General features: G+C 40.2%; 2 protein-coding genes across 4 annotated transcripts in view; one reads left to right on the forward strand and one right to left on the reverse strand.

Moving 5' to 3' along the window:
- Positions 1 to 5,144, reverse strand: part of atf6 (activating transcription factor 6) — a 44,361-nt gene extending 39,217 nt beyond the window's left edge. The window contains exons 1-5 of the mRNA XM_028587162.1: positions 4,914 to 5,144; positions 4,069 to 4,145; positions 3,250 to 3,319; positions 2,235 to 2,332; positions 848 to 971 (exon numbers count right to left, since the gene is read on the reverse strand). Coding sequence (XP_028442963.1) covers positions 848 to 971; positions 2,235 to 2,332; positions 3,250 to 3,319; positions 4,069 to 4,145; positions 4,914 to 5,013 — 469 coding nt within the window. The 5' untranslated portion in view covers positions 5,014 to 5,144. The remainder of the gene's footprint in view (positions 1 to 847; positions 972 to 2,234; positions 2,333 to 3,249; positions 3,320 to 4,068; positions 4,146 to 4,913) is intronic.
- Positions 5,145 to 14,182: 9,038 nt separating this feature from the next.
- The window catches only part of rxrgb (retinoid X receptor, gamma b), a 34,915-nt gene continuing 22,665 nt past the window's right edge, over positions 14,183 to 26,432 (forward strand). For 2 of the 3 annotated variants that reach the window (XM_028586941.1, XM_028586942.1), the window contains exon 1: positions 23,467 to 23,965. In XM_028586941.1, coding sequence (XP_028442742.1) covers positions 23,899 to 23,965 — 67 coding nt within the window. In that variant the 5' untranslated portion in view covers positions 23,467 to 23,898. Of the gene's footprint in view, positions 14,311 to 23,466; positions 23,966 to 26,432 lie in introns of those variants that run through there. The other variant, XM_028586943.1, reaches the window with a different exon arrangement.

The following is a 26,432-nucleotide window of genomic DNA, read 5'->3' on the forward strand; positions in this document are numbered from 1 at the left end:
CATCCATCTTCTTCCTCCAAACACGGCGAGTGGAGTTTAGACCAAAAAGCTATATTTTTGTCTCATCAGACCACATGACCTTCTCCCATTCCTCTTGGATCATCCAGATGGTCATTGGCAAACTTCAAACGGGCCTGGACATGTGCTGGCTTGAGCAGGGGGACCTTGCGTGCGCTGCAGGATTTTAATCCATGACGGCGTAGTGTGTTACTAATGGTTTTCTTTGAGACTGTGGCCCCAGCTCTCTTCAGGTCATTGACCAGGTTCTGCCGTGTAGTTCTGGGTTGATCCCTCACCTTCCTCATGATCATTGATGCCCCACAAGGTGAGATCTTGCATGGAGCCCCAGACCGAGGGAGATTGACCGTCATCTTGAACTTCTTCCATTTTCAAATAATTGCGCCAACAGTTGTTGCCTTCTCACCAAGATGCTTGCCTATTGTCCTGTAGCCCATCCCAGCCTTGTGCAGGTCTACAATTTTATCCTTGATGTTCTTACACAGCTTTCTGGTCTTGGCCATTGTGGAGAGGTTGGAGTCTTTTTGATTGAGTGTGTGGACATGTGTCTTTTATACAGGTATCAAGTCTAAACAGGTGCGGTTAATACAGGTAATGAGTGGAGAACAGGAGGGCTTCTTAAAGAAAAACTAACAAGTCTGTGAGAGCTGGAATTCTTACTAGTTGATAGGTGATCAAATACTTATGTCATGCAATAAAATGCTAATTAATTATTTAAAAATCATACAATGATATTTTCTGGATTTTGTTTTAGAATATATATATATATGTGTGTGTATATATATATATGTGTGTGTGTGTGTGTGTGTGTGTGTAGAGGCTGCCTCACCTCGGGCAGTCTGGCTGGTCCTCTTTGGAGCTTTCTTAGCTGGGGGAGAGATTAGAGAAAAGCCGCTGGACTCCGAGCAGACTGAAACAGAAGAGGATTGCGATTGTGGAGACAGGGCCTCATCCTAGAAGTGAAGCAGAGAAGACACGTGTCTGTTAGATACTGGACATCTATTTAACCAAGACATCAGCAGTAAACACAAGCAAAAAGATTTACTGCAAACTTCTACTTGTAACAGCTTTCCATAATTGTATTTTCTTTTGCATCCCTATTATCCTAATGAATTTATCAAATACTTTTCCAATTCTGAATGTTTTATTGTCTTTCTATATTTCTTATGATTGTACTTTCTGTGTTGTTGTTCTGTATTTTGCCTTTGTAACCTGACTCAATGACATTGAAAATGAGTGTTGCGGCCACCTCTCAATGACACGTTATTATGGAACCCACGCAACTTCTAGACCCGTTCTTCAATAGCATTCACACACACTACTCTTGGCCAGGCGTCCATGCTTACGAAAGGTAACGTAACCCGATTTGTTCAGGTCCTATCCCCTGACCAATCGGCTATCCTAACCTTAACCACTCAAGGTCAATGCCTAACCCCAATCAATCAGCCTGCTTCGTAGGGCGGGACTCAATGATCTGTTGAGGATAAATAAAAGGTTGAATGAATTTATTTTGACTTCTGCTGCTCAACACTCTAAAATTTCTAAACAGTTCTAAGCTGTGTCATGATTGCACAAGAGCCTGTCATCCAAACAGGCTACTAATGAACTCCCATTACATCGGAGTAGTTTTAGGATCATGATGCTTGCCTACAGTTGCATCAGTCATCAACAAACTTCACAGAAAGTAGAGAACACTGTCTGACGAAACATGATTGTTGTAACATCTGATAAAATATGTATCAAGTGTCCTTGTCAATATTCAAAGACTCTGGTAGACAAATGTGTCCTTGGATTCAGTTAGCAGACAAACGTGTGCAGACTGTGTTGGGGCTAGACAAGGATGTAACCCTTATCCTTGTTTTGACACACTGTGAAAACATCTGCCTGCTAAATTATGCTAATGTGGCTAAACTTGTCAGCACCTTCCTTATAACGAGAAGGCGGGGCACAGCTCAGGCTGGCAACGAATTATTAGTTTGACAAGGTGTTTAAGGTTTTTGTTAATAATAAGTGTCTAAAGTGTGCATCCAAAAGTAAAGAGCAGCTGTTAATGTTTGGACACCATCTGGATGAAGCTTTTACTTGTTCCAACTGCGCACCAAGAGGGGCACATATGTGAAAACTCACAACCAATATCAATGGTAAAAATTTGCATTGGAAATACAAGTCAAATGCTGAAAACCGAGAAGGACAAAGAGTTGAAGAGCGTGACTTACTTGTAAGAAGTATGGGGACAGGGCTTCCACAGAAGTAGGAGAGGGGACAGAGCTCAGAGTGTGGGCAGGTGACAGAGAGTCCAGGCTCACCTCACCATCTGGATACACAAGGACAAAGACGTCAGGAAAATGTGTCATATACTGTATGTAGGCTTATCAGCACAGGTGGGTGCGATTTTCTTTCCCTGTATATTCCCACACATTAACTCAACACTAACACCCCTTCTATATCCTTTATTCATTTAGAATAAACCACTTTGTCCCATAAATACACACCTCATTAATAAGCTACACCAGCTGTCTTTGGAAATCAATCATAAAGCAGTCACGCAAACATTAAATGAACAAACGCAAGTCATCGGAGTTATATTTGGTCATAATTTCCCACATTTTTTCAAGAAATATAACACTAATAGTTTTTTATTTTATTCTTTTTTATTTTCAAACAAGTTAGATATTTAGCCAAACACCGAAACTCCTCTGCTCGCATCTCAGGTGAGAGGGACTAAGATGTGAGAAGAGGAATTGAGGAAGTACAAACTGAGAAATGAGAAGACGGGTTCAAGAGTCCATGAATGAAAAAGAAGCAGCGAGTGCCGTCTGCACCAGTTGCTGATGTAGGCTACTTGTTATTATACCAGAACAGGCCATAATGACAAACAATGGTTCAGCAGATTTTCATAAAATCAAACTGGTTTAAGGTCATACACAGAAACGGACTGGAAAAATGGAAAACATTCTGAAAGAAAATAATATTCCTTAGTTAAAAAAAAAAAAAAAAAAAAACACATTGACCCAATGTTGTATTCCACTCAAAGCTTCAAGCAGCAAAACAACAACAATGCATCTGAGAATATATTTCTATCAAATTGCCACAGCACATCACATGGGTTGCATCATATAAATACTAAATAGATGGACATCTGACTACATTTTAGTTCAGTTCAGATTCCCCTTATTTCATGCTAATATGTGATAGCTATATCCACAGAGATGTCAACATGTGTTGCTGTACCTGTGCAGGTGCTGCTTGTGTCCACTTCGTTCCACGGCGGTATGTCGATATCAAAGTCCAGCTCGCTGGCCTGAGAAACCAAACACACACTTTTTAAACAATGGACATCATCAGAATGCAGATTGGCAACAAAGACCATGTCTGATCAGTGGGCCAGTATCAGTATAATCACTGGGCCATGCATTTCTGAAAACAGCACATCAATAAAAGTCTAGTAAGAATTCCTTTTTTTTTGTTTAAAAATGTTATTGCACACAATGTCTGTGAAGTGCTGCTGTTCCTGTATTACTTTTTTTTTTTTATTTATATAAGGTTCCCCATTAGCACTAGCATAAGAATTGGATATTCTTCCTGGGGTCCACACACATACAGTCATACACACTTATATACAAACAAAAACAGCTTCTCTTATTATTATTATTATAAACATTTAAGTACGGAAGAGAAACTAAATTGTCATCCTTTAAACAAATATTAACCCAAACACAAAATCATGAATATATCACAATTCATCAATAATTTATAGCACTGAATGACCTTAAAATTATATATTGAACCATCCAGTGCTCCCTCACATTCGAGGCCTATTTGATACACCATTTGTCATTGTTCACACACACACACACACACACACACACACACACACACACACACACACACACACACACACACACACACACACACACACATTATTCCTATATATCTCTAGCTCTGCGCCACTGTTAACAAGCACATGACTTTCCGTTTCAGTCAAAGACTATAAAACAGATTTCAGTAAGCAACCTACATTTGCATACTGAGAGAAGATAAGTTACTCACATAGCCGGCATGCTCCAGGGCCTGAAGCAGCTCATCTGCATCTCCCAGGTTGTCTAGCTCATCAAACAGGCTGATGTCTGTGTAACAACAAGCATACAGCACATACAACATCTGGTCAAACTGCTTTCAAGCCATTGATCAGTGCCTCTTTAGATCAAATTTCATTCATATTATCCAAGCAGCCAATGTATGTAGTCCTATACACTTTTGTATTAAAATATTGTATATATTGGATATGAACTGGCAAATGAGAAAAGCTAAACTAAATTTATTTTATTTATAACTAGATAGTACAATATATATAAAAAATTGTTAACAAAAGCATTCCTCCTCAGTTTTTAAGTTATATAAAAAGGACTGACCCTAGTTAAAAACTGTGCCTATAAGCATAGATACAAAACATTCAACAGTTATATATCTATGCTATAAGCATTAAAGATAGGTGTGTGTGTGTGTGTGTGGGGGGGGGTTAAAAAACAAGTGCAGCAAACCATCTTTTCAGCAAAGTGTATGCACCATCATGTTTGCTCTAGAGCATTAAAGCGCTGTGTCTGTGTTAGAGAAGTGCACTGTGTGTAATGTCTGCAGCCATATTGCTAGTGTACATTACATCCATGTTACATCACCTAACGTCACAGACAGCTAGCTAATGCTAACTGTAGTAGCAACGACTTTAAGCGTATGTAAACAAAAACACATCCAACCTCAGGGGTATGGACGAATGTTTTTGAAACGGTTACCTTCTCACACTTTGCATTTTAGAGGCACGTCTGTATTAGTTATATGTGTTAGATCGACTATGTTTCCCTGTATGGGTCTGTAGACAGCGGTTAACCGACGCTTACCCCACTCTCCTCCATGGTCGATAGACATGACGCCTGTCTCACTATCCATCACCGGATATTGTTGATGATTTCCAAAGTTTAACGTTGTGTTGGATGACATTCTCTTTCAAATTCATTCGTAAATTATCTCAGAAAAGCTAGTTGTGATCAAGCGATGGCTCAGAGAACTCATGGTGGTGCTGCTTAGTTGGAAACTTCCTGTTTTTGACGCTCACAGTCGATAGATACACGTCTGACTTTAACGTTAATCTACGGGTGCCACCGAGGGACTAATGTGTGAAACAGCAAACGCAGAGATGCTGTGGGGAATGTGCAGTGAACTGGTGCTGCCTAACCAGGCCACAAGGCGGCAGGATAGTACTGCAGGCATGGTGCAAAAGTGTGCTCCATAAAGTTGACATCTCCTTTGATTTGTGGATTTAATCTGACAGAATAGAGAATAATTATGAATTGACTTTAGGTTGGGATTTTTTTTACCACTACTGTTTACCGCTACTGTTTCCAAGCTGAAGAATCAACTTTGGTGCTTACGTTTTAAACCCACACGGATGAGAACTCCCGAAAAGTGCTATGTGTAGGCTAAAATCCAAAACTATTGAGTTCACCTGTCAACTGATCCATGTCTTTGACAATATGGCAAGCTGCACTGTTAATGCCCATGATTGAAAGCTCTGGAAAAAGGAATAAGTGGACCTTGAGTTCGGATTGTTTTGTCAAAATTCAACCAATAAGTGTCTGATAGCCTGAATGAGTTAGGGGCCTACGAAAATATAGGTTACTTCTAATTAAAATACATTTGAAAATTTGTGCTTTGTGCAAGAAAAAAACTGCTTTAAAATAATGGCGATTTTATAATTAATACAGCCCATTTCAGTCACACAGTTCTTCTCTGTAGCACCTCCAGTGGACATTTGTTGTCTCAAAACCCCTGAGGGCTACCTGACAGTAGGCTACGTATTTGTGGCGCTGCAAAAACGTGGCCAGAGCAGAGGTAGGCCTACAGTAGCCTACATATATCCCATGAGACCCCAGGTTGAAATCATCAGTATGGCCTTCATCAGCAGGTTCAAACTCCTCTGAGACATTTTTTTAATGTCTATTTGGGAATTTTAGGCCTTTATTTCCACAGGACAGATGAAGATATGAACAGGGAGAGAGAGGGGGAATGACATGCAGCAAAGGGTCGCAGTACAGGTCGACCCCGCGGCCACTGGGTCGAGGAGTAGGCGTAGCCTAAATTGACCTTTGTATATGGGCGCCTGCTCTACCAACTGAGCTAACCAGGCCACGCACCTTCTGTGACGTTTTAGCTGAGTTATGAGTCACTTCCTGTTTGGTGAGTTGATTGACTGTTTTTACTCTTCGTCCTAAAAGTTGACAGAAACAGGTTGAGACTGATTTCCTCCTCTGAGTTATTTTAATGAGTTCAGGCACAGGCTTTTCACAATAAGAGAATTCTTTATAAAACAAATGGCAAAGATGGGATTTGACCTCACCCTTTTAAAGACTTTTAAGGTTTCATTCCAACTGAGCTCTGAGGGCTCTGAAAAGTAATTTCAATATTTCAAGTAAGGTTTAACTTCACAGAGTCAGTTGATATCTGTGAAGCAGGTTTCAGGTTATTTAATGGATAGATAAATGTATTACACTATATAAAAGGGTTTTGATTGGTTATCACTTATGTCTTGGAAAGGGTTAAAGGGGTTTTTGAAAGATTATCTGCACATGTAATATGCTTTTAAGGGATTATCTGTTTAAGAGGTTTTAGGGGCAACAGAAGGAAAAGACAAACTTTGTTTCTCTGAAGGTTGATGAAGGTGACGTTTCCTCTTTCTCATCCCTGCAGATGGTCCAGTGGGGCTGACGCTGACTGACACCCAAGAAATGTGGGTTCAAACCCCGCCTAAGGTAAGCCACTCAGGAGCGTTTGTGATGGATGGATCTGGTTTCCTACGTCGATTTCAACAAGCAAATTTTCAACATCAATTTCAACTTGTGAATTTTCAACATCGATTTCAACTTGCAAATTTCCAACATCCATTTCAACTTCAGCAACAACTTTTTTTTTAAGTAATTTGTTGTTATCACTTTAAATTTGTTTTAGTCTGTATGCTGTTCGGCTGAAATTATTAAAGTATTAAAGTAGTTATAAGTGTTAAACTCCTTAACATAAACAGAATAACATAACATGTTGTCCTTTATAAATAAATAAAGAATAAAAAGAAAGAACTACACTTTTTGTCATGTGACCTTTAACACAGAAAGAGAGATGATTAATCTTAAAGAGACTGTCCTTCCCCGAGAAACTTTCTCAGAGGTTGTTTGTGCAATTACTAGTGCCCTTTATAAAGGGCACTTAATAGTGCCCTTTATTTAGAGAGTGTGGCCAACTAGGAAATTGAATGTTCTGAGCTATCCCGTTATGCGATTGGTTCCGAGGTGGTCACATGTTTCGTGGACTCCATGTTTGATACCAACATTCATCTGATTCCCATTAACATAGTGCAGGGAATAGTGGAAAAATTTAATAAATTATTTTTAAAATGACATAAATCACTGAAAAAATGCAAAATGAATGAAGTTTGAAGTTAGCCATGCCTTATGCTAGCGTTAGCTTTTTCGATAGAACTCCATGTACCTAAATGCTTGTGATCTTGCCATAGTCATATCGCTTTTGGTTTCGACCAAGTCCAGATGTCTTTATTATGTTCATAATAATATTGGAGGGAAAGTGAAACACAGCTTGGATGGGGATGTTCGGCTTTTCACAAGTTTAGACAGCTAGCTAACGCTACGCCGATGTTTGCTAACGTTAGCGCAACAGCGTTAGCCTAGCCTGCTAGGCAAATATTACGACTGCCTTCTGAGTTTCCTATATCTGCGTCCACATTGTCAACATAAGACCTGTGGCGTTAGTGCTCCTTTTGTACCACAATTTTATTGAATGAAATATTGAGCTTCGTTCCTCTGAGATGGGTGGGTTTTTGTTACGTTACACACAAAGCTAGCTATAGTTAGCCTATGCTAGTGGACATTAGAAAGGTAAACACTGCTCAGAGACTTATAAGGCGACGTGGTCACTCACTACAATGGGCATTTTTTTTAGGCCCATTTACGATATAGAAGGTAAACATACACTGGAATATTTCTGTAAGGGCCTTTTACATATTGACAAACGTTGATAATAATATGTATGCCTGTTTATGGTGAAAATAAGCGATTTATTTCAAGATAGCATATTCGCCCCATAGGGTTACACTGTAGAGTCATTTGACGTTGGTGGTGCCCATGATTTGAGTTGGCCACACTCCCTATATAAAGGGCGCTAGCAATTACAACCTGGCTCTGCCCTGTAGTGGCCGTAGTAGTTATGACGGGAGCAAACCAGGACGTAAGGTGACGAACTGACTGCACTGGTGTTTTCTAAGTACGTTTTTAGCAGCGTATAATACAGTATACTGTATAAGATACGTAATTCTGATTCTAATCCTTCTATTTAAGATGAGGCCCTACCGCAAGGCTCCAGAGAGTGAGGAAGAGCATGCAGTGCAACAAATCAGACAGCTACATAATGACAGCTACATCTCTAATACATTAGCGAGTTACTATAAAAGATGATGCTGTGCACTATAATATTCTTAATTTAAGAAGCTTGCACATACCTTTACAGTGTGATAAGGAGAAAGATTGATCTTGCACACAGCAATAGCCCCTCCAAATGTCTGTGCCCGTCACTGATAAAAAGCCTTGATGGGATACAGATAAATTCATTCATTTCTACAATAGCCTTCTTAAAAAACAAAAACAAAACCATTGAAGGGACTGATTAGTTTGGTAGTATTTTTGATGTTAGTCAGCCTGGGGAATTTAGTTTGGCTAGTTTGTGCGTGTGTGTGTCTCCGGTCCTTTCAGGACCACGATCACAAGGTGCTAAAAGGACAAATGGGTCTGAGGACAGTAACGGTCTGAGTTGGTGTGAATTGGACGGATGGATGCTTCCATAGGGCTTATGTGCCACTGGCGTGTCATTTCTGGTGTAAATTGTACTTTAGTGTCACGACAGGCAGAGCAAACATCTGGCTTTGAACTCTTGTAAGCCTATATAGAGCCTGTTTGAGGCCAAAGCCTGTGTGGAATAAAATATAGGTTCATAACTCTGGTTTTATGAAAAAGTAAGTGGGTAAAATGTATTTATGTAGCACTATTAAAAGGCTTATTACAGAGATAGATAAAAGAAAGACAAAAAAAACAATAATACTTGGATATAAATCAGATTCTATACAATAGATTCTTTCATGTAAAAGTCAGAATATCTCAACCTTTACTATTTTTATCTGTCTCTATTTCCCCTAACTTTATGGATGTGCAATATTTAACTACTGAAGGCGATTTCATGTAACAGTCATCAAAACAGCCTATAAAAAGAATCTCTGGTATTTGGTGACCTGTTCCCGATTTGCTGAATCAGTAGGCTATATGAATCATTTGAATCAGCACATGCAAATGTCAGTGCACCTATAATTTGAGAGTGCCTGTGGTCATGAAACAAAATATTTTTGAACTGCTGTAACTGAAGGTCACAAAAATAGGCCCTGCATGTTGTACACATATAAAACACAGACATGACATATTACACATTTAGACAAAAGCTATGTCAGCTTCCTGTTAAATGCTTTCCGAAAAGCAGCTTCTTATCCAGTCAATTTGTAAACAGGTCTCCTCTCATCTCATCAGTAGGCCTATGTTAGCGCCGTAACAGAATAAACCTTCTTCTTCTTTCGGGGTATAGTCTTTAGACCTTGTTTGTGACTTTGAAATGGCACGGGAGCAGCGGTAAGTGACATTTTGTGCTAAAAATCAGTGGCTGGGCCTAATCCTTCATGGGCATTTCAGGTCGTAGTGAGATTAACCTGAGGTGGTCTGCCTGATTCCCTGCTGGATTGGTTCAGCACCATTCTGAAAGAACAAGCCCCCCAGTCTGTATTAACTTATTACAGCAAGGTAAAGATTAATATAGAGGTCAGCCATCTGCCTGGAGTCTGTGGTTCACCCACCGTTAACATAAACCTAATCAACTAATGTAAGCTATATTATTTCATGAATCACTGGTGAGTCCAGAATGTTTATATGCTCTTTGTTGCTAACGTGACAGTGTCTATGCACTTTCAAGGTTGCATTGTAGCTCAAAGTCAAAGTGTCAAACATTCCTCCCAGATCTTAAAAATATAATCCATGTGTCAGGCTATATCACGTGTCCTGATGGTAATGATAATGCACCCGTATGGGATTGGAGTGGTGTGGGTAATGGCATGGACGGTGTCTTTAGTCTGTGGATAGTTCACTGCTCATCATATTGATTGTGTGCAAAGCCCCTCAGATCAGACACGGACAGCAGATTAACAGGTTAACCTGATTGGTTGGCAGAACATTTGAACAGAACATTTGTGTAAAATAGAGTATTGGGGCTTTGGTGACATTGCTGTTTGAAGCTTCTGCAATATGTCAAATTTTTGTCTAAAGTATGACATCCATATTTATTTCTGTTTTCATATTATTAGAACATTTAGATCATAATTGAGATCAGTTTCTCAGTTGTTTTTGTCACACTAATAATGAATAAAGCATTGCAGTAATGATTGCAGACTTCGAATATTCTCTTAAGGTTTTATTTACATGAAAATGTTTGGGAAACAATGCTATATAATGTGAAAATCAGGACAAACAAAATAGTGCCTATTTAAAATGGCTAAAATGATTACATTAACATTAAATTATTACATCATGTAACAGATTACATTTAGATTATAAACAAGACCCCAGACAATATCTATTTTCACATCATGTTATTTCAATGGGCTATATTGCCTATAGCTCTACATATTAACAAAGATGTCTGTTCATATCAGCCATCAGATCAAAGCAAGACCCCCCTCTTTTAATAATAAAAATAATAATATTAATGCATTTAATTTATGGACCCTTCTCATGTCACTAAAGCTCACTTTGAAGCCAATTAAGCATTTAAGCAGAGTTTGGGGCGGCTGTGCTCTGTATGATGGCTGAATATGATCCAACTTTACCAGCACATTTGAGTGTAGAGATACAACAGCACAACGTTGTCCACTTGAATCCAATTATCTCCATGCAAATCTGCTTTTGTAATCTAACAATTAATGTCTGTAAGACTGCTGCAAAAACAGAAAATTCAATTTGGAACTGGTTTGCACAATATATGACTCTCTTTTATTACTTTAATGCTAAATCTTCCACAATACTAATGAATAACAATCTGTCATGGCAGATTACACTAAACTCATTGATGGACATAAAACAAATAAATTCATTCATTATAGTAATCATCATTTTACCACAGAGTACAATACAATACCACAAACTTGTTGTGTTCTGTATGTCTATAATTTTGATTCTTTGGCCTCTTTGGAAGAAAATTTCAACCTCAGTGGGGTATTTAACATGAATAAAATGAAAACCTGAAATCAAGACGCTGCTGTCACTAACAGTCACCAAAGACAAAAAGCCCCATGCTGGTGATCAAACAATGTAAACCTAATTAGGCGAAAAAGGAGGAAAAAAACGGTAGATGGTGCTATCCATGTGACAGAGGGCTTTTAATTACTATTTACTACAAAACAAATTCATGTAAATTTGGCAGAGGCCTGTTAGTATCTCGACAGCCTGCTTTCAATCAGACATAGCTTACAACACATTCTTTCTGCAGAAGAACTGAAACAGAGTTCATCCATCACTGAAGATGTTGTAATAAAGTCTGAATACTTGTATGTTTGTGCAATTCCAATTATGCTCTGTTTTTTTTTTTTAAATACTTAGAATAGTTGACGTGCATTAACTACTTTACTCCCATTTACCACGCAAAGCAGGAGAATTTGTTGGTGAACCACTAACCCAGCAGTGAAAAGGAGCGAGAGAGGTGGAGGACTAGCTACTTCTAAGCAAAGAGAAACCCCTTTGCAAAAGGGAGTTCGAGCTACATTTCATCTTTTGTGTCCCAGATGGATGACCTATGAGATGGATGATGTTCTGTAGTGCTGTGTGGCATTGTCTTATCCTGGCCGACACAAAGAGGGGGAACACTTATCATCTCAGGCTTATGTATGGAGCAGGGGGCAGGGGTTGTCAGAATTGTGAAGAGGGTCCAGGAGGGTGGGGGGGGTGGCACCCCCCCACCCGATAAAGCGTTGCGGAGATGGGCTAATGACAGCAGAGGCAGATGGAGAGAGCCGTCTCCCATGACGACGCAGCCAGAACCTCCATCCTTAAGCCAGAGAAGGACGGATACAGAAAGAGAAGGAGAGAAAAGAAGGAAGGGGTCAAAAGCAGAAACAGTGAAAAAAGACATGGTGTGCGTGCATTTCTACCAGATTAGCCCCCATAAAGACGGATCCTCAGCGTGCGCATCGATCTGTTTAATACCTATGTCTGTTATGTGTCTGCGTGTGTGTGTGTGTGTGTGTGTGTGTGTGTGTGTGTGTATGCCAGTCCATGCATTAATGTGGTTGTGCTCTTTGTATGAACACATGTCAAGTGCTGTTGACTTTAAAGGGGCGGTTTGTTTCTCAGGTTTGAGTTAGCCTTTTTAGCTACACTGCAGTGACTTGCTAGCAGGTGGCCCAGGTTTGTAGAGGTTGGTTTAGGATTAGGCTTTCGGACATTGTTTGGTGGGAATGGTGGTGAATACAAAGGGATTAGTGCAAAGGGTTGCTTCATTGACTGTGAGTGTTTTTGTGTGTGTGTGTGTGTGTGTGTGTGTGTGTGTGTGTGTGTGTGTGTGAATGGGGGGTTCTGAAGTTGATTGATGAATTGAATATCCACCAAAATAAAACATGTTGCTCTAATTAGGCAAAAACAAAAGAAAAGGAACCTAAAAACAAACTAAAACAACTGTAGGCCTATGATAGAATACAAAAAGTCTGTTGTGATTTTGTAACAGGGTCGTTTTGGGCAGCAAACATTCCTGATATTGTGACTTTATTTTCAGAAATAATTTCTTAGAAAAGTAAACCAATAAACTGTTGAAAAGAATTTGAATTAAAAATGTTTAAAGATCCACCATTCATTAAAAGAGAAAAACACGTTATGTCTAGTTCCCACGTTCCTCTCCTAATGGACTGTAGAGGGGGGAAAGCCCTCCCAAAATCATCTCAATGCCTTGAACCATGTGCCACCATTAGGGACACACAAAGGGAGATCTGACAAATGACCATTTTAATGTCCCTCTTTGACTTTAATGAATTTATACGTTATCTGGCCCTAATGGAGGCTGCGGTGGATGGGGATTGGCGCAAGGCCATAACAAATGAAAAGGTCTGATTAGTGCAGAATGAGCTAAGAAAAAAAAATGCCATTCATCTTGGTTAGCATCCTCCTGTGCTCTTTTATGGGGCGCTGTTACAAGGACGGTGGAGCCGGGGGTGCTTGTCCCATTAGCGGGGCAGCCCAAAGGCCCGCTGAGTGGTCAGCGGCCCGGCGTTGACGGAGCGTCTGCCCGCTCCGCAGTTCAAGACTGTGAATGCCTCAGTGCGGCTTGACTCCTGGATAACCTCCCGAGGTACCGGGAGCTTCACCCCAACATGACCCCGCATTCTGGAGAGGGGTGTGGGGGGACTCCGGGGGGTACCCAGACCAGGACTCACACTAGCAATAGGTAAACACTGGAGAGATCCCCCCCCCCTTCCAGACAAGGACGGCAAGAGAATAAAAACAGTGTTTTACGTTTGAAATGTGCATTCAGATTAAACAGCCTAAGCAGTGCCCGATTAGATATTTCATTAGATTCCATAATACAGATTAGGCTATAACAAGGATAATTTGGGAGCTAAAAATCAGTCTTTGAAAATTACAGTTTAAGACATTTAAAATAAATGTATGTTGTAGGCTAGTAGACCTAAGTAGGTCATTGCAATCAGTGTGTGATTGTTCAAAATAATCAACAATGCCTTATCTAAATTGGTATGTGCTATAAAAAGTTGCTGGCAGCAGTTTGGCATTAAGGGAGATATTTCAGATTAGACCATGCTGAAAAGCGATGGGGGGGGGGAAGCAGGCTGTATTGAAATGCACCGCCGTCTTTTTTTCTTTTTACATTTTACTGTGAAAATATTGCAACATGGTGTTACTGCAGGAGAGATGTTTCGTCATGATCGTGTTGGAGCTTGATATCGACCACTGTTGTCATTGGGAGAAGCCCTGTTTTACCGCCGCCCCCCCCCCCCCTCGCTGGGCCCCCGTGTAGAGCCGCCTTGCAGAGTTCAGTCGGGCTGGGAGAGGAATGCGCTGGGATGCGGAGCAGCACCGAGTCTAGGAAATCGACGCAACAACTCGCACAGTATGGACAGTAATGATCCGTATTTACACCTCAGTAAGTACGCTTCAAGGATTTATTCAGAGCCCAGTCTGCCTGTTGTGTTCCTCGCGAAGCTGCAGCATTTTGTTTGGACTTAAGAGGAGAGAGTGCGTTCGTTTCATGGCGTCTTCTCTACAGCCTGCGAGCTGTGCGCGAAAGCGTCCGCGGACTTTAACCACGGACTCCCGTCTGTGAATCCGTTATGCTACTACCTTTTGTTAATTCTCGTTTTGCAACTGTGCCGATTGAAACGAAAGATGCGTCCAATACAAAAGTCAGGTGATCGTTGTTGTGCCGGTCAGGCAAGGTCAGAGGTTGGCACTTTAATTGCGCTTATGTAATTTATGGCGCTTGTCGCGCGTCTCTTGCTAAACTGTTTGAGACAGAACCACAATTTATTTGTCTGGGGTGGTCGTCAGATCCCGAGAGAAATGCACGAAACAGCGGTGAGGAATGGCGGATCTCTACTGATAAACAAACTTGTAGGCTACTTTGTGGTAAAACGAGTGTAAGACGCGCCCAGGTCAGCGCTGTGGCTAAATTCAGCTGAATGACAGCGTGATGTGATTTTTGCTCAGTAAAGCTGAACTCTGCTCTGACTCGGCGACTTTGCCCTTGAACCAGCTGATGCCTTTTTCTTTTCTATTATCGTTTTTTTTTTTTTTTTTTTTTTGTGACAGCCAAAAATTCACAGAGAGAAGGAAATGGGACTCCACTGTGTGGAGTTTGCAACATGTGGGACACACAGGCTACATATAGTATGGCAAATAAGCGTCACGCTTCTGTTTTGTTTGTTTGTAAGTTAAACCTTTTTTTAGATCAGACTCTATCTGAAGTAAGTCTGATGCTGTTTGAGCTCCACTGAGTCACACACTATATGCATCATTTATCATGTGATGTTTTTTTCTCTCTCCCTGAGAGATACACTCATTGTCATTTGTCAAACCCCACTGCAGTGGAGATATGCCATTTGCTTGTAAACCCCTGTTTTTTGTGTATGGAATAGAAAATAATAGTGTACAAGATAACAAATAAAACTGTTCTTTGGAGACAAAACTATGCTACCGCTTTATGTTATCACAGATATCTCTGCCCCATTTTGAGAGGCTGAAAATTGTTTCCATAATGAATGTGGTTCCCAGGGGAATGAGAGAGACATCTGGATGGGAGAGCATGTAGAGGGAATCCCACAGCATACAGGAGTAACAGAGCAGTCCCTCTGGGCTACAGAGGCTTTCTTGTTTGTCTTCAAAGACTCTGATCAGACAGTAGTGTCATCTTAAGGTTTATTCAGACGAGGATTGCATCAGGCCACTGTATTATTCTGCAGATATATTTTTGATCCTTTATTATTAAGTATGAAATATTAGTAAGTCATATCCTGCTAATCAGTGACGTGTCCAGACCTTTTTGACTGGGGTGGTCTGCACACACGCACGCGCGCACACACACACACACACACACACACACACACACACACACACACACACACACACACACACACACACACACATCACATTAATTTACCATTTCTGTCTCCACTTTAACCTTCAGAGACCCACCACAGACCCATGTTTGTCTAATGTGATAGCAGGTCAACAGTCAATGCCACACAGAAGTGGCATACAACATCTGGGAACATGAAGAATAATTTGAAATGCACCGCAACATGCAAGTTTTTTCCAGTCATAAATCTGTAATTAACATTGTGTTTTGGTTAGTTTGGCTATTCTCATGCTCAATTACATCTCATAAGTTGTTGCAGCAATATCGGGGTTGATACCATTTGTTACACAGATGTGGTGCAAAATTTAACAATTTTTTTTGACCACCAGGACTGATAGAAATGGTCGACCCCTCTAAAATACCACATTACAGTAAGACACCAAGGCCTTAAGGAAAACCATAGAAAAATCCAAGCTGTGATTTGGTATTAAAAACTTTTGACATTTGGATATGTCTGTAGCAATTGCATTTGTCAGTGAGCACTTTTGTTCTGAAACTGCTCATTTTCTAAAACTCCCTTATTGTCAGTATGCTGAGGAAAGCCATGCATCCTCTGAATGCCCTAGATCTGTAGTTAGTAGTTGTAAAGTTTCATTAGGCTGTGATTATCCTCGAGGTCACAACCGGTCATTTTATCAGTGCATGCAGTATACATTTGTAATGGCCAAAAACTGCATTGGGTTAGCGATGCCGTTTCATTTATGGGATTGTTGGAGGTTCTGCCAGATCTCCCTCATTTTCGGCTGTATGTCCCCCTAACTCTAGTTGATTCGGGAAACATCCTTCGAGCTAAAACCGACAATCAAATTATATTTATCTTTTTTTTAAATAAAATTCTCATCCCACACTTGACAGCCATTTTAATTCCAGTGCTCGACTCCCTACATGCACGTTCCACCAAAACAAGTTCCTTCCCGAGGCTATTTTGCTGAGACACCGTATCTGCATCCAGCGCTTAGTGCCGCCCAAGACGATTGTGATTGGTTTAAAGAAATCCCAATAAACCAGAACACGTTTTTATTCCATCCCGGAATGTTGTGTGGACTAGCCAGACCTTCCTCCTCAGCGCTGTGAAGATAGGTCTGGCAATGCAAGACTTGTAAAGGGGAGACTCGTAGGTGCCCATAGAACCCATTTTCATTCAGATATCTTGAGGTGAGAGGTAGAGGGACCCTTTTTGAAAAAGAGGTAGTCATTTTTAATAACTTTTTTTTTTTAATAACACAGTAGTGCAGCACATACATGTAATATAAAACGTCCATAATTCATAAGTCCTTAATTACAAAATTCAAATAAATAAGCCTAAGGTCCCACCTATGACCAGGCAGGCAATCACAGTTTAAGATACAGATAGTTTAACATTTCACTTATACTTAATTTGTAACTTGGGTTTTAATTGAGACATTTCCAATTTGAATTGTATTTCAGGGTTTATGAAACTGTTAAGAAAGTACGAAGAGCCATTTAAAAGATGCTCATCTCACAGAATTTGATCAATCTTGGTTTCAGTAGAGAGTTTTGTTGTCCCATTATGGTCATACAGTAATGCTGTTGCAGCTTTCCAGCCCATAATTTCTGGCAATCTTAGTGAAATGATAAATATTTGTAATTTTTGAAGTCTAAAGTACTGGTGGTGAATCAGTCAGTTATCAGTTTAACCCTATAAAGGATAGTTTTTTTTTTTTTATCCTACTATGCCCCCAACTATGATTTATGATGTATTTTTTGCATCAACAAAAAATACATCAAACTCGACTCCCATCTTGAATGGGAGACGGGAGATGGTCACTCTAAAATGAATCTGTCATCAGCGTCTGGCCAAAGCGAAGCAGTCGAAAAACAATCTGGTGATTATGTGCAGATTGTTTCGTGATCCACTCAGCTTTTCCCAGACATGTGGTGTTTCAGCAGGTTTGATGCAAGCCTGCCCTGGGCTTTAAGTAGAATCAGCATTTTTCTCTCTTAGCTCTTCAGCATTTTTTCTTTAATTTTCCATCAGTGGAAGTGATTCTAGACACCCTGACGGGCACCCACTTGCTAAACTTGACAGTGAGAACATATTTAGCTTGCAGATCAGGGAAGTCACGGCAGTAAGAAGAACGGGATGGGAGAGTGAAGGAAGCAAAATAAAGGGGAAATGTGTGGGGACGGGGGGATGGGGGGAAGGGGTCAGTGATTTACTCAGAGACAGAGAGGGATACACCCAGTCACACACTCATGCCTAAACTTCACAGCTGCAAATATGCCGATCTCCTATATACATAGCTTATTGCACAGCAAAATGTGACCGTGATATCATGTGAGTTAAAGAATGTGTGGGTGGTACTATATGACTGTGAGGTGCTGGCAGTATTAAACCTGATCTCTAACGACCGATCCCTGCACATAGCATTCCTCACCCACTCCTGCAGAATTAAATAAACCATACAGATAAAGGGGTGTGGCTCTCTGCAGGTATTTGCTCAAGAATTTTGTTGCTTTGAGAACACATGCGTTAGCACACAATGCACACAATGGGTTTATTCCCAGGCACTTTTGACTGAGTGTGTGTATTTATGTGTCAGTGTAAAAGAGTATGCCTATTGTCTTGACTGTGTGTGAGTGGGTGCTAATTGTGAGAACAGGATGAGGGAAGATAAGGGGCGTAAGGAGGCCATTCTCTGGGCTAATTGCCAGTTATTAGTCATTAGTGAAGAAGGTCAAAGCCTTGATTTAATTCCATCTTTAATCAAGCAGAGAACCTTGAAAGGCCTACGGGCTGCAGCGTTGTTAGGTTGTGAGATGTGTATAGCTATTTCTTTGCTAATTATGCAGTAGCAACATACATGTTACACATGGATGCACAGCAACTCTAATTTTCCATGCACTGAACATCATGTAACATATCCCTCTGATCCTAAGCATCTATGCATTTCAGTGTTTGCTTCTAATTAAGTCATTAATCGCAAAGGCATAACAGCTAAATATGTGGCTATATTTTACATAAAGTGTTGAATAAATTACCGTCTCCTCCTGACAGTGTAGCTCAGTGTAGGTTATTATGCAACAACTTTCACATGCACACACACATGGAGCAATAGCTGTTGATGTATCTCTAAAACCAAAATTATTTCCAGTCATCACTGCAGGGTAACATTATTGGTCGCCAAAAGAATAAGTGGATAGGCGGCAGTGGAGGAAGGATTTGGATCATTAAATTAAATACCACACTATGAAATACTGCATTACAAGTAAAAATCCTGCATTCAAGATATAGTTAAATAAAAGTAAAAAAGTATTTGAGACAAAATGTACTTAAAGGTGCAATATGTAATAAATTGACTGTATTAAATCCAAAAATGACCACAATATGTCAGCCAGGCCGGTTTGCCAGATATAACGTTACCTGTACAAACGCAAACCCAGCGCGCTTCAGCTGTAGTTCAGCCATGGAAGCAGCAAACAAATGAACAGGATCAGGAAAAAAACCTTGGCATGTTTCTAACAGTTGCATGACCAGAGACGTAACAAACCCTGGGTAAATATTGGAGATGTGTTTAAAATATGGAGACAGCTTAGAGCACAAAAGAATGCAGAGTTGGCTAATTTCCTCCTTGAACAGGTAAGCATTAGCTTCAGGCTAATTTATCACGGCTACTAGGGACAGGGATTTTATGTAATTTCAATATTAGTGTACTCACATTGAATTATATAGAGTACTTGAGTTGGTTACTCGCAAAAACAATTGAACCACAGCCAGTAATGTGATCCTGACTGGTCGCTGCCATGCTAACACGCCATAACTGCTAACGTAAGCTAACGTTACTGGAGGACCAGGCAAGCGGGCCACAGCTGTTTACAACGTGTAGCCTGTTCAGCGGCCGTAGCCGACAAACGGTGAGCAATTTTAAGCCAAAAAAGGGTGGCTGTAAATTGGGTAGAGAGGACCGTGAGTTTGCGCTGTTTTTAGCGGTTGTTGCCGTAATTTTAAGCCAAGAAAGTGTGTCTGTCAGTGGGGTAGAGAGGACGGCGAGGTAGTGGTGTTTTTAGCGGTTGATGCCGTAATCAGTCGGATACAAAGCTCCGCGTGAGCACAGGCTTTTATGACTTTCAACATAGCCAGCATCTAACGTTAGCTACTCCGCTGTGCTGTGCAGATATGTCTGGCTATTTGAGACTAGCATCTAGCAACATTGTTGGATACTGAATTCTCAACCTGGCAACCTCCGTGACATTCGAGGAGGGGCCGGGGGGAGACAACTCTCTCCAGTATTTTGAATTTGGACTGCAATAACTATTTTACATGCTAGCTTTCAGTGTTACATATTGCACCTTTAAAGTATCTAATGTACTCATTATGTAGACTGGACTCTTGACCGTGTTATGTTATATTATTGGATTGGTATTTTTGATGCATTAACATGTAAGGAGCAGTGGACCTAATTTTAACTCCATATACTGAGTAGTTTAATCTATAATGCTATACATTTATAAACTGAGCATAGGTTTTATAACGTAATGTACTTCTAACTATAGGTGTAAAATAAATGCAGTGCAGAAAAAAGAAATACTTAAATAATCTCAAAATGATACAAAGTACAGTTCTTAAGTATATGTACTTAGTTGCTTTCCACCACTGTGTATAGTTATACAGTACAACATTCTTTGATATACCCAGACAGAGTGTCTGACATTTTATAGACTAAACAACTAGTCATTTCATCATACTTATGATTTGTTGACAATTATTAACAGATCAATCAATAAGGAAAACAACAGTTTTTTTGCAGCCCTATAGCCAGAATCAGTCCCAAAACAAGTATGTGATTAGAAAGATAAATAGGAACGGGCCTGATGATGAGGAGAGATTTATGGCTCTCAGTTTCGTTTGACTGACGAGGCAAAGAGTTCTTCATTGCACGCTGTGCCCCTCAGAAGCAACAGGTAACAGTACATTATGTCTCATTAAACCTCTCCATTGAGAGATATAAAGAAGATGCTGAAAACCTCGCTTGACTATTTTGAGTGCTCTGAGTGCAATTTTAGTGTACTCGTCTCTAGGGTACCCCTAAAAGGTCAACGCACTGCGATCAAGAGAACCCATGCAAATAGACACAACACAAGCAGATAAAGAAACATCTTCACCAATTTGACGACACATTTTGCGCATTATTTAGAAGAAGTACTGCGCATACAGTAGAGAAGCTCGCAACACAAGGGGACACTAAAAAGGTGATTCACACTGCTGGGGCATGCTTGTTGCTGCCATGGTTTGTGGCTTATGAAGTTATTGAAGTCTGCTATCCACGATTGTGATCACATGATTCAAATATAATAAAGAGCAAAACGCTAACACTAGGTTAACAGCAGATATCTGCAATAATATATGCGATCACGATGTTCAAATAAGTTGACGGATAGCTGACTTCAATAACTTCATAATCCACAAACGGCAACAAAAAGTGCTGCACGTCACACTTTTTAAACTGTTCTTCATGCCTCTTAATTGAGAGGTTTAATGAGACATAATGTACTTAGCTGTTACCTGTTGCTGCCATTTTTGCTCTGCAGGTGCACAGAGTGCCATAAAGAACTCTTTGCCTGGTCAGTCAAACCAACTTCTGCTGAGCCATGAATCTCTCAAAATCTACTCTTATCAAGAATTGAAGATGTTTCTTCATTTCTTCACAAGCGCACATGAAACATATTTTTCTATTCATTTTTGCTTTTCACTAATTTGTTTTTCTACTGCCGTTTTCCTACAAATGTCCACCCCACCGAGTGCGTTGCCTGATCAAAACTCTCTGCTAGCAACGAGAGGATGTAAATAGAAAACTGTCTCCTCTTGAGATCCGTTTAGCGGGGCAAACTATCTGATTTATCGCTTCTCTGTTCTCAGTCACGTCTCTACAAGATTTCCAATTTGTAGACACAAGTATACATGACAGTGATGATAAAATAGCAATTCGATTATCAGTCACATTATTAGTTGCCAATTGTCCTCCTCCTCCGTCTTCATAGTCCATGATGGAAATACAAATGCTAATTATGGCTCTCTGGGTTAATTTGGCATGTTTTATGTGGGCCATGACACACTATTATAACACAGGATGCATTTAAGAAGGACTGTATTATTTTAGTTTTTCCCTGCGGGATTTGTTATGTCTAAAAGAGAGGCAGCAAGTGTCTCTTCTCCTTCTCCGTCCTCCCCTCTTCTTGTGCCGGGCTGCTGAGTCTCCTGCCAGGTTACTGTCACTGAGGGGATCTGGTTACTGGTGGCTCTCCTTCAAGCGCTGTATAGACATTTGATCCAGCCTCATACAGGTGCACTGCACAAGAAAACTCTGTTGAGTCATATATAGTAAAACAGATGCACACATGTTGGGGAAGGCTTATCAAGTTTTTTTGTGCTATCTTTCAATGCAAATGACTGTTTCCAAAGCTTGAAGGGTAGAATGGGGCGAACAATTGATAGGATGGCAGGATAGATTAAAAGGAGCAGCTGCAGACTAAAATCTGTGCCAATTTCACATTTATTGGCTAGGGGTATTTTCTGGTGATAATGATATGACATACTTCAATGGCCAAGAATGCATGCTGCCTCTGACGTTGTTAAACAAAGTTAACTCCTATTTTCATAGGCTGATTTAAGTGCTGTTTGTTCCATTTTATTACTATTTTTTAAAGCCTGTTCTGATACACAAAGCCTTAAAACGATCGGACTAAAGATTGAATCCAACCCTGCATGAGTTTTGTAGTTTATTTAGGTTCCCTTTGGGTTTGTCATGAATTGTTCCGCTTTGCCTTTAAGGTATATTTTTGGCCTGTGTTTGCATCTGGGTTTTCACTTTGCTGTGTGTTTGCTTGACCATCCACTGAAACAGACAATTCCTGACTTCCTGGAAAGCTATAACACTTGTTAAACACACAAACATACTAACAATGCGCACGTAGGCAACTCCACAACAGTACCATTAAGCATGCATGCTGGCACAGCTATGTCTGGGCATGAAAGGAAACAGAGCCATAATATCATTCAGTTCAAAAATAGATTAAAGAAATCAATACTTGACCAATACAGAAAGGAATAGACCGAAACATAGAAATGGAATTGTAATGTAAAGTTATTGTTGTATTGTTGTAAGTTATTATAAGACCTGCAATATTGTATGCTGCATATCTTTGTTTGTTTTGTAATGATATGATGTTGTGAAGTAGGGGAAGGACTTAATAAGCTGTATGCTTCCGCCTGCTCCTTCTCAAACTTATCCTTTTTAATAAATTTTTTTGGTCTTTGGTAAATTCTGATTGTTTGTGTTTTAATTTTGTGGTTTAAATTTTTTTTTTGCTTTCTTTTGCAACACTGTTGATTGTTCGAGATAAATAATAAATCAAATCAAATCAATTCAAGCTGTTTTGAGGGAGATAGAAGAGAGAATTCTTTAGCCTCTGGCCACTTCTTGTCACTTCCATTTTCAACACTCACATCCCATTTATACCACCTACACATTAGAAAGAAAGTCTGTGACTCATATTGAACAAAAGGGAAGAAAATGAAAAAATAAATGTCATTGACACATAAAAACCTCTGCTGATGACAGGAACATCAGTGTCACACTGTCTCCTGTTCTCCGGTCCCGCTCCCTTTTAAGAGGGAGCAATCGGAAACTTTTGGTTGTACTGTACGCTTGGTGTGAAGTACACATGACCACCCTCCCTATCTGTGCCAGACACACTGTTCTGCCACTACGACAGGTGTCTCTGTACAGAGAGTTTTATCAACGCTGAGAGAGAAAGCTTTGAAACGCTTTGAGTGGGCAGTAGAAGAGCTGATTTGTGCAGCAGTCGCTCAGTAAACAGTTCCTGCAGGATTGATCTCTGGGAAAGGATAATCTGGGTAATCCTATAACCGGTGGCGGTGGACTCAGCCTCTTTTGCTCTTCCCTTACGCCCTGTCCCTTTTACTCATCGACCCCTCTGTTCCTGCTCTGTCCTGAAAAGTGGTTGATGGGAGTATCCACGTAATTTTTTTTAGTTTGTGACCGAGCCAACACTTGAGTCGGAGTCCTGGTCCTAGGTGAGTGACGTCCAGCCAGGGCCACACTTTCACCCGAAGGCATGTGGCACCCCATGTCATCAGCTGCAACTGGAGGCAGCCCTGGGAGGGAGATAGGTTACGGCCACTGTGAGTAGCCGGGATTTGTTTTGCTTGTGTGTATGTTGTTGGATCAGATCAGAGTCAGAATGTATGTTGCCTGTCTGCACCACTGTTGCTCTGTGATTTTCCACAGAAGTGGAGCTTGAGCACTAAAAGTTTAGGTAATGCCTGTAATCCCACTCTTTAAACAAGTTATTTTAAATTTATTTCCCCAGCAGGAGAAACCTGCAACTAACTAACTAACTAATTTAGCAGTTGAACTTCTTTGCATTTGGGGTTTTCCTTATGGATTTTATATATGATCCTCGCTGTAATAAATGTATTTTTGTAGGCATGGTATCTTTAAGATATGCATTTTGTGATCTTATTGGCCCCCAACAGCTTAGGTTTTGTCTTTAAAATCATTGGATCATTGAGCAAATTGTGACAGTTACAAGACTTGGTTGTTGGCTTGTGACTCACTTGAGGTCTCAGATGTGGTCAGCAGGGATGCCACTCAACTTCAAAGGACGCTTCCAGCTCGCATTGCTTTGTCCTTCTCTATCAGTTTTTCTCTCAACACTTGTCTCTTCCTATTACCCCTCACCATCCTGCGTTCTCTTTCTGTCTGTCTGCTGTCTGTCACCCTGCATCCTTCCATCAACGCTCACTCCGATGAGGTTTCTTTGCTTTTCCTCCTTCCTGTGTTTATAGAGGTGTGGGAGGTGTTGATGTGAGCTCACTTCCACACATACTGTCATCGGCCCTTTAACTGGCTCACTGTGTGTACGTGTATATGTCCTTGAGAGAAGCATTTGACGCTCCTGTTTACAACGGTAGTTCATCTACGCTGAAGATGTTCATTCATGCTCCAGGTCTGGGCTGATGAATGGATATAAATAATAGTGGACACACTGCACAAAGCATTTTCCAGCTTCTGATCTTGACCCTGGAGTTCATAATGGCCATGCTAATCCACCTGTGCTGCATGTACATGATGTCTACATTTTCTGTTCTGCTCTCTCCACTGACAGCACAGCAGCTGTGATTACAATAATACTCATCATTACTCGACAATAATGTTTGAGCTTCAATTGAATCCTAGGAATAATTCGTCAAAACAACTGGGCTAGGGTATATTAAAAGCTAGAGGATTACACTAGAGGTTTTGCATTTAACATTAACTCTGAAGATTTAAAATTGAGATATTTTATTATTGGTTTTCTATGTTCTAGACAGCCATTAGTTTCAGTCCATACCAGTATAAGGTGAAAACAAACTTTTCAGAGACTACATACTCAGACTGATCTCATGAATTGGCGTATGTATGACACGCAAATTTGTATTCTGTTTTTGCGTGTTATCAAGACACATAATCGCATTTTTGTGTGTATATCATGTGTATATGTATGTATGTGTTTTTGTCACTGTTTTTTTACTAAAGCCTTTCCCTGTGTTCTTTTCCTAAACCCAACCATTTTTTTTTTTACAGGCGTGTGCCGTTGTTCTCGCGATAGTACGTCGCGTTCTCGCGATAACACGCAACGTGGCGAGGCCACGTGGTGGGTATGTTTACATCAGCTGTATACAGCGTAGGCATACACGTGGATAGCTGAAAATGCGTACAATAACACACCATTTGGCTTTATGAAAGTGGCGTGTATATTTACGCAAAGTCATGATGCCATGTTGCCATACTTGAACTGCTGCTTACAAGTATAGAATTCAGGAGCTATGTTATTAGAAAATAAGCCTGCAAGACAAAAATAAAACAAGCAAATAATGTAATTTTGGTTCTATTTCAAGCTAATTTTGAGTTTCTGTTAGTTAATTTCCGCATTGTGGTTGTATGTATAAGGTAAGAAATTAATAATAATAAGTTAAAGGGGTAAAACACGAAAAAGCTACCAGCCCTTTTAGGGCTTTGATATGGCAATGTCTGTCTGTGAGTCGATCTGCCACTAGGTCCAGATTAAAAGAGATTGGATGGATTGCTATGACATATACGTCCCACTCAGGATGAATCCTGATAACTTTTCCTCTTGGGGCCCCATCAAGTCCACTGTTTTATTGATTAATGACCAAATGCTAATAGGCTTAGCTGCAGTTTGTGTATCGTGCTAAAGAGCTAATGTTAATGTTAGCATGCTAACACACTAAACTAAGATAGTGAACATTTTAAATGGTATATCTGCTAAACATCAACATGTTATCGTTGTCTTTGTGAGCAAGTTAGCACAGACTTTAGCATTTAGCTTGAAGCATGATAGCTAGATTTACCTACAAATGTTTGTTTAATGTAATAGTTTGAGGAAGGTCATAGTCTGTACATCGCTCGTTTTCGTCTGACGCAATTTTTTGTCTCTTGAGTGAAGCGGAAGCTTCAGTGGATGTTTAAATCATGTGTACGTCTGTTTCCTTTTAGGTTTTATCGACACACTTTTCCACCTCTTGGTCCATGTCCAACATATTTTCTTTCCCAGTTTTTAGACTAAACTCGACTAACTGTAGCTAC

The sequence above is a fragment of the Perca flavescens genome, chromosome 9, assembly GCF_004354835.1.
Source record: "Perca flavescens isolate YP-PL-M2 chromosome 9, PFLA_1.0, whole genome shotgun sequence".
In the NCBI taxonomy this organism is placed as follows: domain Eukaryota; kingdom Metazoa; phylum Chordata; class Actinopteri; order Perciformes; family Percidae; genus Perca; species Perca flavescens.